At 37.1% G+C, this 12908-nt stretch overlaps 1 protein-coding gene and 1 long non-coding RNA gene across 2 annotated transcripts in view; one reads left to right on the forward strand and one right to left on the reverse strand.

Annotated features, from left to right (window-relative positions):
* Positions 1-12908, reverse strand: part of cftr (CF transmembrane conductance regulator) — a 115132-nt gene that overhangs the window by 55484 nt on the left and 46740 nt on the right. Inside the window, exons 7-10 of the mRNA XM_008111173.3 lie at positions 11946-12071; positions 7236-7482; positions 4711-4803; positions 1411-1593 (exon numbers count right to left, since the gene is read on the reverse strand). Coding sequence (XP_008109380.1) covers positions 1411-1593; positions 4711-4803; positions 7236-7482; positions 11946-12071 — 649 coding nt within the window. The remainder of the gene's footprint in view (positions 1-1410; positions 1594-4710; positions 4804-7235; positions 7483-11945; positions 12072-12908) is intronic.
* Positions 4453-12865, forward strand: LOC134299473 (uncharacterized). The gene is made up of 3 exons (XR_010006691.1): positions 4453-4511; positions 11853-11953; positions 12487-12865. It is a non-coding gene; the product is annotated as an uncharacterized LOC134299473 (long non-coding RNA).

Below are 12908 nucleotides of genomic sequence, written 5' to 3' on the forward strand. Positions count from 1 at the left end.
AAAGAACTGCCCGTTCCTATGACTTAGCCTTGCCAAAAGAGAAACAGCTTCAGCTTCAAATGCACTTAGTATTTCTGAAAGAATGGCCATCTTCTGGCTTTGTTTCAGCTGCACCTTTGGAAAACAGTGCCAAAATTAATCTGAACTGCAGAACCCACAAAAAGAATGCTGATACATCGCAGTGCAAAAATACTCTAGTGGCATACTTTTTTGAAAAGAAAAATCCTATAAATATTAAAACACAAATGCCCTCACAGAATATATCATGGGATAACATTCTACAGTTCAACAAACATCAGGTGAGGAGTTATCTATTGAGCTGGCATAATTCTCATATTTGGAAACTGAGGAATTGGCACACTTCAGAAGCAGACGGCGTGCTTTCCAAGCAGATGGGCCTGCTTCTATCCCTGATACGTTCCATTAAAACAGGGATTAGAAGTCTTTTGCTGTCCAGCTGTTCTACAAATCTCGCCATGCCTTATCACTGGGAGAAAATGTTTCCTATATCTGAATAAAAAGACAGGGCCATCAAAGATTTGGAATCTAGTGAAAATCAGGCATCTCCCAGATGTTTGACAAAATGAAAGTGACTCCTAGATGTGCATGAAACAAGGATCCAAGAAAGGGTCTCTTTGCCATTTGTCCTCCTTTCTTCTATGACACCTGTAAACCTACTACTTGGGAGCCTCCTAGTTGGCACACCTATGACATTTCTAGAGACAAAGGCACCTTCTCCACTGCCTTTATATCCCAGGATCTGATCCTAGAATATCTGTTTATCCCAGATTATATGGCAGTGAAAACTCATATAATTCAGTTTAAAGCAGATAATCTGGGATCAGATCCTGGGATATAGGGCAATGTAGAAGGAACCATAGAAGATTGTGAAACAGTATGGGAAGGATAGCAAGGTGGCTGTTTGGTGTAGTGGACAGGAAGAACATGTGAGGATTTTCAGTGCATAATGCTGTCTCAGCCGGAGGCAAAAAGACTTTGATGACATGGTCCAGGTGTCTCATATGGCAGCTACAGGGATGCTTGCTTCCTTTCTTGATCTCTTTGTAGATCAGCCAAATATCTTTATATGGGATTTCAAGCATTGTATACGGTTATTATTTTCTTGATATCTATCCGTTTTACAATGGTTGACAACATCAGTCAACAAGTAATGATATTACAGTACATAGAAAGATATGCCACATAGTGGGGAACCTTAAGAGAGAAGAAAGACGCACAGGACTAGTGCTGCTATTCATCACAAAAATGGGTGTGTCATCATTTCTACTTCAGCCCTAACTTAATTTCAACCAGTAAAAAGACCTCTGTTAATATTTACTATTCACTGCTGCTTATGGCCATTTTCATGAAAATTGGGTATTTTATGTTTTATCCATCTGGCGCCTGTACCTTGCCTGCTCCTGTTGACCCAGCAACAGCTAGCAACTGCCCCTTCTCAATTTTGAAGCTGATATCTTTAAGAACAGGAGCAAAATGAAGTTGAAAATTACTGAAGAAGAGACCATCACTAGTTGTTGATATTTTTCTACTGCCATTTTCCAGTTTGGCTTTTGTAAAGAGCTCCCCATTTCCCTGCAAAAAAGGAAAGAAAACCTAAACTTATGTAGCAGCAAAAAGTGGATCCTGCATATACATTACTGTGAAAATCCTCACTTCTCCTCTCATATTTCCATTCCTCTATTACTTTTCTTTTGTTATACAGTAGAGTCTCACTTATCCAACATAAACGGGCCGGCAGAATGTTGGATAAGTGAATATGTTGGATAATAAGGAGGCATTAAGGAAAAGCCTATTAAACATCAAATAAGGTTATGATTTTACAAATTAAGCACCAAAACATCATGTTATACAACAAATTTGACAGAAAAGGTAGTTCAATAAGCAGTAATGCTATGTAGTAATTACTGTATTTACGAATTTAGCACCAAAATATCACGATATATTGAAAACATTGACTACAAAAATGCGTTGGATAATCCAGAACATTGGATAAGCGGGTGTTGGATAAGTGAGACTCTACTGTATATACATGGTATCACCATACTAGAATAATTCCATACCTTAGTGTTGTTTCAATGAATTCTCATATTTTGAGCCGGATCCTGGTTCCTAATCAGGATGCCATAATTGCAATATAACATTTATTTCATATTCTTCACCTAATAATTGCTTTGAGCCCGTTACAACCACCCATATATACATAACAAGAGCCAGCTTTCCATGTGTGATTTTTTTTTTTTTTTGCATTATGTTATCGCAGTTTTTAACTATGGCTCTGGTTTACCAGGATTTATTTTTATGTAAGTCACCATAAAGTGGAACCAATTTTAAGGAAAAATACTTTCAACATAATTATAATGAGCACTAGTAGAAATGTATCACATTATCATAACTACAGTAACTAGATTTACTACTCTGTGATCCAAATGATAATATCACAGCAAGCTAGGATTCTGTATGTATGTGTGATGTCTTGGCCTAACTTTCCTCCTCTGCTTCATTTCCTTGGTGTGGACTTTTTCATTTGTACTTAGTTTTATGGGTGGAGCTTAAAAAACCCCTAGAGGCCTGGCTCAGTTGGTTTAGCCTTTTTGCCTCAGAGCCTGCCTGAAAGGCTTTTCCCTCCTTTTTATTTTGTGTCAGAGTCTTAGAGGAGAAGGCCGGAAATTGTCTGACTTCCTTGGTCTTGGCGATCCAGGCAGGCATCCTTAGCACATATTTCACCAACATAGCTTAGAGTACCTAAAATATAGTCATCATAGTCCAGAATTTAACATAGCAAAGTCCAGTATTTTACCACCAAAATAGTATTTTACCAACATAGCTTAGTGTACCTCACCATAGTTCTGTCCTTTACCATCTTCGGTCTGTATTATATCTATAGCCAAGTATTTACCAATATAGTCCAGTATTCTACCTTCAACAGCCTAGTATTTTACCAAGTGACTTACCACCATTATAGACAAATATTTTACCTCATATTATTTGAATATAGTCAAGTATTTATTACCAGTGTAACTAAGTTCAACTAACAAACTTCGTCTTTGTAATATATTATTTTGATTCGCCTTTCAAGACCCCTGACTGAAGTTAACTTTGCCTTTTGTTTCCAGTAAACTTATTTGGTTAACTTTATCCTGCCTCAAGAGTCTTTATTTTAAAGAACTGAAGTACATCAGAGGGTATACCGATAGCCACCAGGTATAGCCAAACACTATAGTTTTTCTTTTAACCCCAGTGTGCCATCACACCAGGTGTGTAAAAATAAATTAGGAAAAGAATTACAAATATGCAATACATATAACTCCACACAATGGTACAAACATATCTTTAATCTATTTATGCCCCATGGAACATCAATGTGTGCTTATTAACAAATGTGCCTTCAGGTCCACACAGAATTATGGCACCTCTCTCATATGATTTTCTTGGTAATATTCATATGGAGGATGTTTATTTTCCACCTAAATCCAAGCAAGCTCCCCGGATCCTGGGCCAGTGTCTGGCAGCTGTGATAGATTGGATGAGGACTAACAAGCTGAAACTAAATCCAGACAAGACAGAGGTCATCCTGGTCAGTTGGGAAGCTGATCAGGGTGTAGGGTGGCAACCTGTATTCAGTGGGTTACACTCCCCCTGAGGACACAGGTTGGAGGTTCTCCTAGATTCAGTTCTGACCCTGGAGGCCCAGGTGTCAGCGGTGGCCAGGAGGGCTTTTGCACAATTAAAGTTTGTGCATCAACTGCACCCATATCTGGCCACGGTGGTCTATGCCTTAGTTACATCTCAAATAGATTACTGCAATGCACTCTACGTGGTGCTGCCTTTGAAGATGACTAAGAAATTGCAGCTAGTACAAAGAGTCGCCCCAAGTTCCTCCGGGGAGATGGGGCGGGATATAAATAAAGTTGTTTTTTATTATTATTATTATTATTATTATTATTATTATTATTAATTAGGTTTTTCCCCTCTGAGTCTGAGTGTGATATACCCAAGAACACTCAGTGGGTTATGACAACTGTGTGTGGATTTTTTCGTAGAGTTCTGATTCAACACTCAAGTCTCTATGCCATGCTGGTTCTCAGGAGTTTTGATATGTAATATTAGGTTAATGAGAATATAAAATTAGTTTTAGATACACTGGTAGAGTTTAAGGTTTTGATGATTTATGATTAGGCAAAGCCCTCTAGCTTAACCACTCCATTATACACAGATAAAATGTAAGCAGTAACATAATATGGCATCCCTTTTACAGCTATTCCTTCTCCTAATTATGAACTTCCATACTCAAAACTTTGAAGTACATGTTACTAGCTACATATCTATATGTAACGTACTTAAAATATCTTAAAAATTTTAATTGTATACAGGATTAAAATGGTAAAGATAATTTTTGAACAACATTTATACAGCTTGGGTCTTTTGGCTGCAAAAAAGAAGAAGAAGAAGAAGAAGAAGAAGAAGAAGAAGAACCAGAAAAAGAGCACCAGGTAAAATTAACACAAATTGCCATTGAGGCTCAAAGTATTATTTTGATTTTCAAATTGATGACTTAGAAATGTATAAGGAAATGGTCTTATTCTTTACATGAGAATAAAAACTCTTGTGGCTCTAATAAATAAAAATTCTTTAAAAGGAAAAAAAACTAAAATCCAAAAACTTGACAAAAAATTAAAATCATAGTGTTACCTCATCCCAGAAAGCTGTTATTTTATCCAGTTCAAGACCAGTAGTTGTCAAATTATATTCCAGAGTTTTGTATTCTTCTTTTTGCAAAAAATCCTGAAAATTGAAACAGAATAGTTTTTGAGGTAGAAACAATATACTGAAATCAGGCCATTGAACTTTCCTTTCTTCTCTCATAAAATTTGATAATAGAAATAAAATTCTGTCCTCACTAATGAAAATGCAGTTTTCACCCAGAGGCAGCTTCCATAGACATCCAACCAATAACAGTACCAAACACGATTTTAAACCTATATTTTTGAACTTGAAACTTATTCCATGTAACAGTCACTTCAAATGCACAGAAACATTATTAAATGCTGTGAGACTGCAGCTCCCAGAAAATCTAGCTAGCATAGCCATCAGTAAAGAATGCTGGGAATTGCAGTTCAACATCTATGGAAGGTTGCATGATTATCACCCCTTTGCGGTAGTTAAGTGTCTTCAAGTCATTTCCAACTTATGACAAACCCTAAGGTGAAACGATCATGGGATTTTCTTGGCAAAACATGTTCAGGGGATGAGTTGCCAGTGCTTTCCTCTGAGGCAGAAAAAGCAGGACCTGCCATGGCCATGGCATTTTTTCCTTATGCTTTTTGTTTATTTTCCCAATCACTGGAATCAATTAAGCATGCAAGATCTAAAGCTGGTGTACATTTCATCCTATCCTGCATCATATGGAGGCAAAGCTTTCCGTGATTCACCCATTACACTCCCTCTCAATCTTTCACTTCATTGCCTTGGAGGCTTCTGTGGATGCTGGAATGAACCCTTCAAGCACAGTTCTCTCTCCAAGAGCTGGCTTCTCTTTGCACCCTAGAAGGAGAGCACATCTGTTTTATAAGTACTGATATACTGGATTAGGATCTCATCCAGGGCTGTAGCCAAGGGGGGGGGGGGGGCGGTAGGGGTTCAACCCCCCCCCCCTGAAAATTTTCAAGATTTTTTTAAAAATCTGGTTTACTCATGAATTTTAACTGATTAACCAAATCCCCATGAGGGTCTACTGAAGCTTGTCTTGAGTGTCCACTGAAGTTTATCAATAGAGCCTAATTTCTAAATTATTTTGCGCTATGATACTAGTCTTAATGATTTGCTAAAAAAAATTAATTCCGGCTATGGCCCTGATCTCATCACATTTGGGGGGAAAGATGGTGGTAGTGTCTTCTTCCTATCACGTTCCATGGTGTTTCATCTTGAAAAAAGATGGAGAATTTCTCATCTGCATCACACAGGATGTGCATCTTCCTATTTCTAGTTAAACTATGCACTTTATTCCTCATCACATATCTATCCTCCTTTTAAAAAATGTTGCTATGACTGTGCAATTTCAAACCTTTGACATTCTGAAATTGCACTTTACAAAAATGTAACAAATATGTCACATGGGTAGTCCACAGATGATGTAATATGAGGAGGCAGCTGTTGTCTTCTCCTATTTCATCATCCATAGAGTGCCCAAGTTACAAATTCTTTACATTTTCTTTAAAAACATGTAATTGCAGAATTTCAGAGGTTAAAAATTGTGCAGTTGCAGCAACATTTTTTAAAATAAGGAAATAATGATTTATAAGTCCTTTGTCGAATGAGGAATGGTGGCAGAGCAAGCATCAAAGGACATGAAAAGACTAGTCACATGCAAGCCCACACCGAAACATCAGAAAACAAACTGAAAATAGGCAAATCCACCATTTCCCATCTCACAGACAAGGGAATGGGTCAACCTTGTGGTTTCTACCAACTATATGATTGTATGCACTGCCTGCAGTAATTCTGCCTTTGCATTACAATTCCACCATAAATTGTTAAATAGCTAATAGGCTACTCATTATGAAATGACATTACATAAAGAGACTAGAGTTTTACAAGGTAAGCAGATATTACATAGGATGAGAAATTTCACTTAGAAAAAACCCACTCCAAAACTAAAGCAATCTGGTTGATTTTGCCCTGTGATTTACAAATGCTGAATAACTATGTCCAGATTGTTTATATTTTGTTGAATTTTTTTTCCTGTCAGGAGTAACTTGAGAAACTGCAAGTCACTCCTGGTGTGAAAGAATTGGCCATCTGCAAGGACATTGCGCCACTGGAGGATATTTTTAAGGCAAATATCATTCATCAAAATATCATTTTATTGAATAATATTTGCTTTAAAAATCAGCACTTACTGAGGACTGCTTCTCACCCAAACACTTTGATATACGCTGCAATCCTCTGAGCACTTGTACAAGAGTATATCAATTTAATCTTTACAGCCGTCTCACAAATGTTTAGATTATTGTAGCTTAAGTGACAGGAGTGACCTCATACAACGGACATTTTCCTCATAAAATCAATACAGAAATACATCAAAACAGATTCTACAGATAGCATGTAATGAAGTGCAATAAAAACACCATGACAGAGTTTAAATCATAAAGTAGCGAGATAATATACTACAAAGGATTACTTTATATTCTTTCCGCAACTAGATTTATATACTATACCTGTATTTTGTTTATTGCTCCAAGAGAATCATACCATGTCTGCACGGCCCAAGGAAACTGCCTTGTGATGGCCATTCGAAGGACAATGCAGAATGAGATGGTGGTAAATATTTTCCTGAGGATAATTTTATCGATCAGTGCATATGGAAGCACAGCCAAAAACACCACAAAAAATCCAGAGAAGAAGAATACTGAGCTATTGAAATATCTCACATAAGCAGCTTTTCGGGTCAGCTTCAGTTCACTTCTGTCAAAAAAAGAAGTGCAAGATGTGGAATTTGTTGTAGAGTACCTAGTATCATCCTAAAATAAGAGGCAGTCCATGTTACAAAGAATTTTTTGGAAAAAACTTTAGTCCATGATATGGGTAAGGAGGATTCGAGTCTGCAATGAGATGGTTCCCTGACCCTGCACAGTTTTATTGTTGCTTGAACCCAATTAAACTAAGAAACAGTGGCTAATCCAAGTTCACCCTGTAAGAGCTGAATGTTAATTCAACCTTCCATTCAAACCAATCACTATTATACTGCATTTTGCACATTTCCTAAAAGTAAACTATTGGACATCAACCACATTTGGATGATAAAGACATGATAATTTTGATTGAGCTTATTCTATCAAACTTTTCACAAAATGTTTTATATAATTTTTTTCTGGATAGGACCAGTATGATTCTTTTCTCTGACAATATGACTAAGAATATGAAAATCTGAATATTATATTTCACTTAAAGAGACTAGGATAAAGCAGATCAATTTCCTTGCTCTTCTGTTTCTTTTTCTTGAAAGTTAAAAAAAGCGGGTGTGATTTTTAAGAGCTTCTAGACCTACAGACGTCAGGCTAACTATTATCTAAATAAATCAAGTTAAGCATTTTCATTAGTTATCTACTTGAATTGCAACTATGGCAAAGTTTGCATTGATGCACAGATCCTAGACCAGACTGACCAAGTGGGTGGGTTAACAAGACAAAAATGATATTAACCCCACAATTTGATGCAGGCTTACTTAGGAGTAAGTTCAAATTAAATAAATAGGGTTTATGCCGAAGCATACATGTAAAGGATTGCATTCAAGATGAATTTTTAAAAGAAAAGAAAAATCAATTTCCCAAGATACGCTAATGATCAAAATGTGGGGCTCTATAGGTCTGTTGGTTTCTATAAAAAGGTAAAGGATTTCCCCTGACGTCAAGTCCAGTCGTGACCGACTCTGGGGGTTGGTGCTCATCTCCATTTCTAAGCCGAAGAGCCGGTGTTGTCCGTAGACACTTCCAAGGTCATGTGGCCGGCATGACTGCATGGAGCATCGTTACCTTCCTGCCGGAGCGGTACCTATTTATCTACTCACATTTGCATGTTTTCGAACTGCTAGGTTGGCAGGAGCTGGGGCTAACAGCGGGCGCTCATTCCGCTCCCAGGATTTGAACCTGGGACCTTTCAGTCTGCAAGTTCAGCAGCTCAGCGCTTTAACACACTGCACCACCACCGGGGGGCCGTTGGTTTCTATAGGATTGCAAAATCACTATGCAAGTATTATCTGCACTGCACTGATAAATTACAGAGGTTCTTATCAGAATTACTCCAGACCAGGGGTCCCGAAACTAAGGCCTGTGGGCCGGATGCAGCCCTCCAAGGTCATTTACCTGGCCCCTGCCCTCAATTTTACACTTAGGCTCACCCGAAGTCTGAAATGACTTGAAGCACACAACAACAACAATCCTAATTAACTTGACTATCTCATTGGCCAAAAGTAGACCCACACTTCCCATTGAAACCCTGATAGGTTTATGTTGGATAAAATTGTTTTTATTTTTAAATATTGTATTGTTTTGTCGTTGTTGTTGGGTTTTTTTGGACTACAAATAAGACATGAGCAGTGTGCATAGGAATTTTTCAAATCATAATTCAGCCCAATAGTCTGAAGGATTATGAACCGGCTCTCTGCTTAAAAAGGTTCAGGACCCCTGCTCCAGACTGAATTAGCTTTCATACAGCAATGTAATAATGTGATAGCAATGAACTGAGCTTTGGAGCACCCTTTAGTCCACTTCAGTACTATAGCAATGGGAAGTTAATCATTCAAGGAATATACATAACTGTATTGGAAAGAGGAACTCTGTTCCCAGGGAGCTCCGTGCCCTTTTAATTGTTTGGCAAGAGTATGGGGAAAAGTCGGACACTGAAGCAGACTCAAAAGAGTTGCAAAAGACTCTCACCCACAAACTGTCTGAGTAATAAGGAAGCAAATTAAATTCCATGTTGACAGCTAGAACATAATGCACATTATGTTGCGATGTAAAAAAAATGCTTTGGCATCAATTTACAGTTTATCAAGTGGCAATTAAGCACAAATTTTATTAGAGTTTAATAGGTAGAAATGTTACTTAGACAATAGCTACAAGAGGGTGGGCTTCAATTTATAGTTTTCAGGGATGACTTTGAATGACACATAACACTGGAACGGCCAGGAATCTGAACTAATTATTCATTTCTGTCCAACATCAGCATCTAGGGCTGAATCTACATTGCCATATTATCCAATTCAATGTAGTTCAATTAAGAAGAACAATGTACAATATGAGAAATTAAGGTAATATTTGGAGAAAGTAGACCTATATGGTGCTGGTTCAGTGGTTTGTCTGTTGGACTGTGATTCTGGAGGCCAGGGTTTAATGCCCTTCTTGGCCACAGAAACCCACTCAGTGACCTTAAGCGAATCCCACACTCTAGAAAACCCCATGTCAGGGTTACCTTAGGGTCCCCATAAGTCGGAAATTACTTGAAGGTGAACAACAACAGATTTGAAAGTCAAATAGACATTGTTACATCACAAAATAAAAGCCTGAAATAATACATTATAATTTTAACATGTTACAATCTAGAGATCAGTGTCCTAGTACCATTTTTTTATTTCCAACATCTCAGTCTTTCAGAATTAATTACCCACAGAAATCATCGGTTAGTAAGCATTGATATATTTGAGTTGCTGTGAGTTTTCCAGGCTGTATGGCAGTGTTCCAGAAGCATTCAGTCCTGACTTTTCACCCACATCTATGGCAGGCATCCTCAGAGGTTGTGAGGTCCAGACCTCACAACCTCTGAGGATGCCTGCCATAGATGTGGATCAAATGTCAGGGGAGAATGCTTTTGGAACATGGCAATACCTAGTGATTCTGGCCATGAAAGCGTTCAACAGCACATTGATATATTTAATCTTATTCTTTCTCTGGCACATTCTTGTATTCTATACCTCAAAAGTACATTCACATTAAGTTCATTTCAGTTCAGAATATTTATTTAGGGTAGCTCCACACAGTGAGACGATTTCCAGCTTCTAAAGCACAAATTGTCCTAGGAATTAAGCCTACAGCGTGGCCTTCTCAAAAATGACATATAATGACACAGTCACTTCTGTATATCAAACAAAAACATATTTTAAAGAAAACACAATCATATAACATTTAAAGAAATATATCATCTACTTCCTTCAGCATTACCTAAGATGCATATATATGGGTTCCGAATAGAAGAGATGAGAAAACAGTGCAACCACTTGATTGGCTAGTATTTACTGTCTAATCATTTTATGATAGGTAATATTTGAAATAGCAAAGGTCTGTACATGGCTGAGCTATAAAACTAGGGTGCTGCCCAGGAATCTGAACTAATTATTCATTTCTGTCCAACATCAGCATCTTGGGCTGAATCTGCACTGCCATATAATCCAGCTCAATGCAATTAATCTGCATTCACATACTGGATTATATGGCAGTGTACACGAGGCCTTGGAATTTTAAATATTTTCCCATCTTCCCACAAAATGTGAATTAAATACATTGTGAAATCCAAGTCTTCAAATAAATGATTTTAGTTATCTCTTGTGTTCTGAAGTAGGCAGTAGGAAGTGGAAATTATTTCATACTCAAACCTACCACATGTTTGCTTCCAGACATTCCTTTATCATCAAGAAGGATGGGGAAAGCTTCGTAGTTATCCTTGTTTTTATACTCCTGAGTGTTAGGAAATCCTTTCTGACCTTTTGCAAATTACAAATCATGAATCTACCTTCTGCCCATCCTGATCTACAATTTTATCTTCTGATCCTCCCAAAAATCTGACAGCAATAAAAAAAATAGCTGGGTTCTCACCTAGCATAGCTCTTAATAGAAAATGGTTAATAATTTGCTCCATAGATTCCAAAAAAAAAAAAAGCATTTCTCCTGTTAAAATGTGTCAATGTGCCATTTTGGATGTTAGCTTTTACCACATATACAAATTCCAGTATATGTCACAGAATCTGCACACTATTTCCAGACATATATATAAGAATATTCTCTCTAAATATAGATGAAGCATGTAAGTTGTAGTCTTCTAATGGTTGATTTCCAGATAAAAACATAAGAATCAACCATACAGTTGAAACCGGCACGTTGGAAAGATTGGGAGATAAGACACTAGATCAGGATGGTCAAATAGGTTTCTCAAGGCACACAAAATATACCTAATAAGCCAGGCAGGCACTTAAAACTATCATTCAGAATAGGCTAACACCTTTTATTATAGTGTATGGGAAAGACTGAGCTATTCAAAAATGAGCTTTTTGGTCTTATTTGCAGGGAATAAAGAACGTGACAATAAAAGAACATGACAAAGTCTTGGAGAACCACTTGTCAAGGAGCAATCTTGGAGGGATGAATGCCCATACTTACTTTCGCAGGTTTTCAATAATATTTTCCATTGCATCTTCCCAACAGTATGCCTTGACAGATTGTATGTTTTCAATCATTTCTGAAGTGATCACAAGTCTCTCATTGATTTTTCCCCCTCTCTGATCTCTGCAAAACAGATAACCACATTTGTGTTTTATGCTTAGTACCAATCCTGTTGGGAGAGCTCCAACAATGCAAAATATTTCCTATGAAACAGAATGATCAAATCATGAAATAAAGCTTGATGAAAAATTAATTGGCTCATTCAAATGAACATCACATTTCTACAAATATTAAAGTGCCATTTCAAATTATATTTAAATTACCTATAAAATTGCACTGAAACTGTGATGCCACCATTTAAAAATTCACAAAGCACGATCCATGGGTAAAAGGTTTCTTAATGATTTCAGTAGAAAAGTTTTAGTAAAAATATATGCACACTCACTAGCATGTTAACATTTATGGGACAATATTACCACTCTCTTCACAAATAAAAAGTGTTTGCCTAACAAAGGTCTCGTATCTATTTTATTATCAGTGGTAAAATGGCTGCAGCTAAGAGAAGGAAAGGCGGACAAGAACTTTTTAAATGACGGCGGCTGTGGGATCTGGCATTCAGTGAAAAAATTACAGCTAAGTGTAAAGTTTTTAGAGAGGAATCAAGGACAGATATGTTTATTGAGATATGGCAGCCATGTATTGGTTTTGTAAAAGAATATATGTGATGCCCCAAGCTTCCTGCAATTTTAGTATAAATAAATATTCAAAGAATTTGTTACAGGACTCAGCCATACTTTACAAGTGTGAAAAATTCAGTTATTCACAAGAAGGGAAAAAGAGAGACTCACTAAACCATCCTCTTTGGGAGGATTTATTTTCATTTTTTTCATATGGTAGAGTATATATATAATTAGATAAAATGTCTCCCTGACATTAAATCTAGTTGTGTTCGACTCTGGG

The sequence above is a fragment of the Anolis carolinensis genome, chromosome 5 (assembly GCF_035594765.1).
Source record: "Anolis carolinensis isolate JA03-04 chromosome 5, rAnoCar3.1.pri, whole genome shotgun sequence".
Lineage (NCBI taxonomy): Eukaryota > Metazoa > Chordata > Lepidosauria > Squamata > Dactyloidae > Anolis > Anolis carolinensis.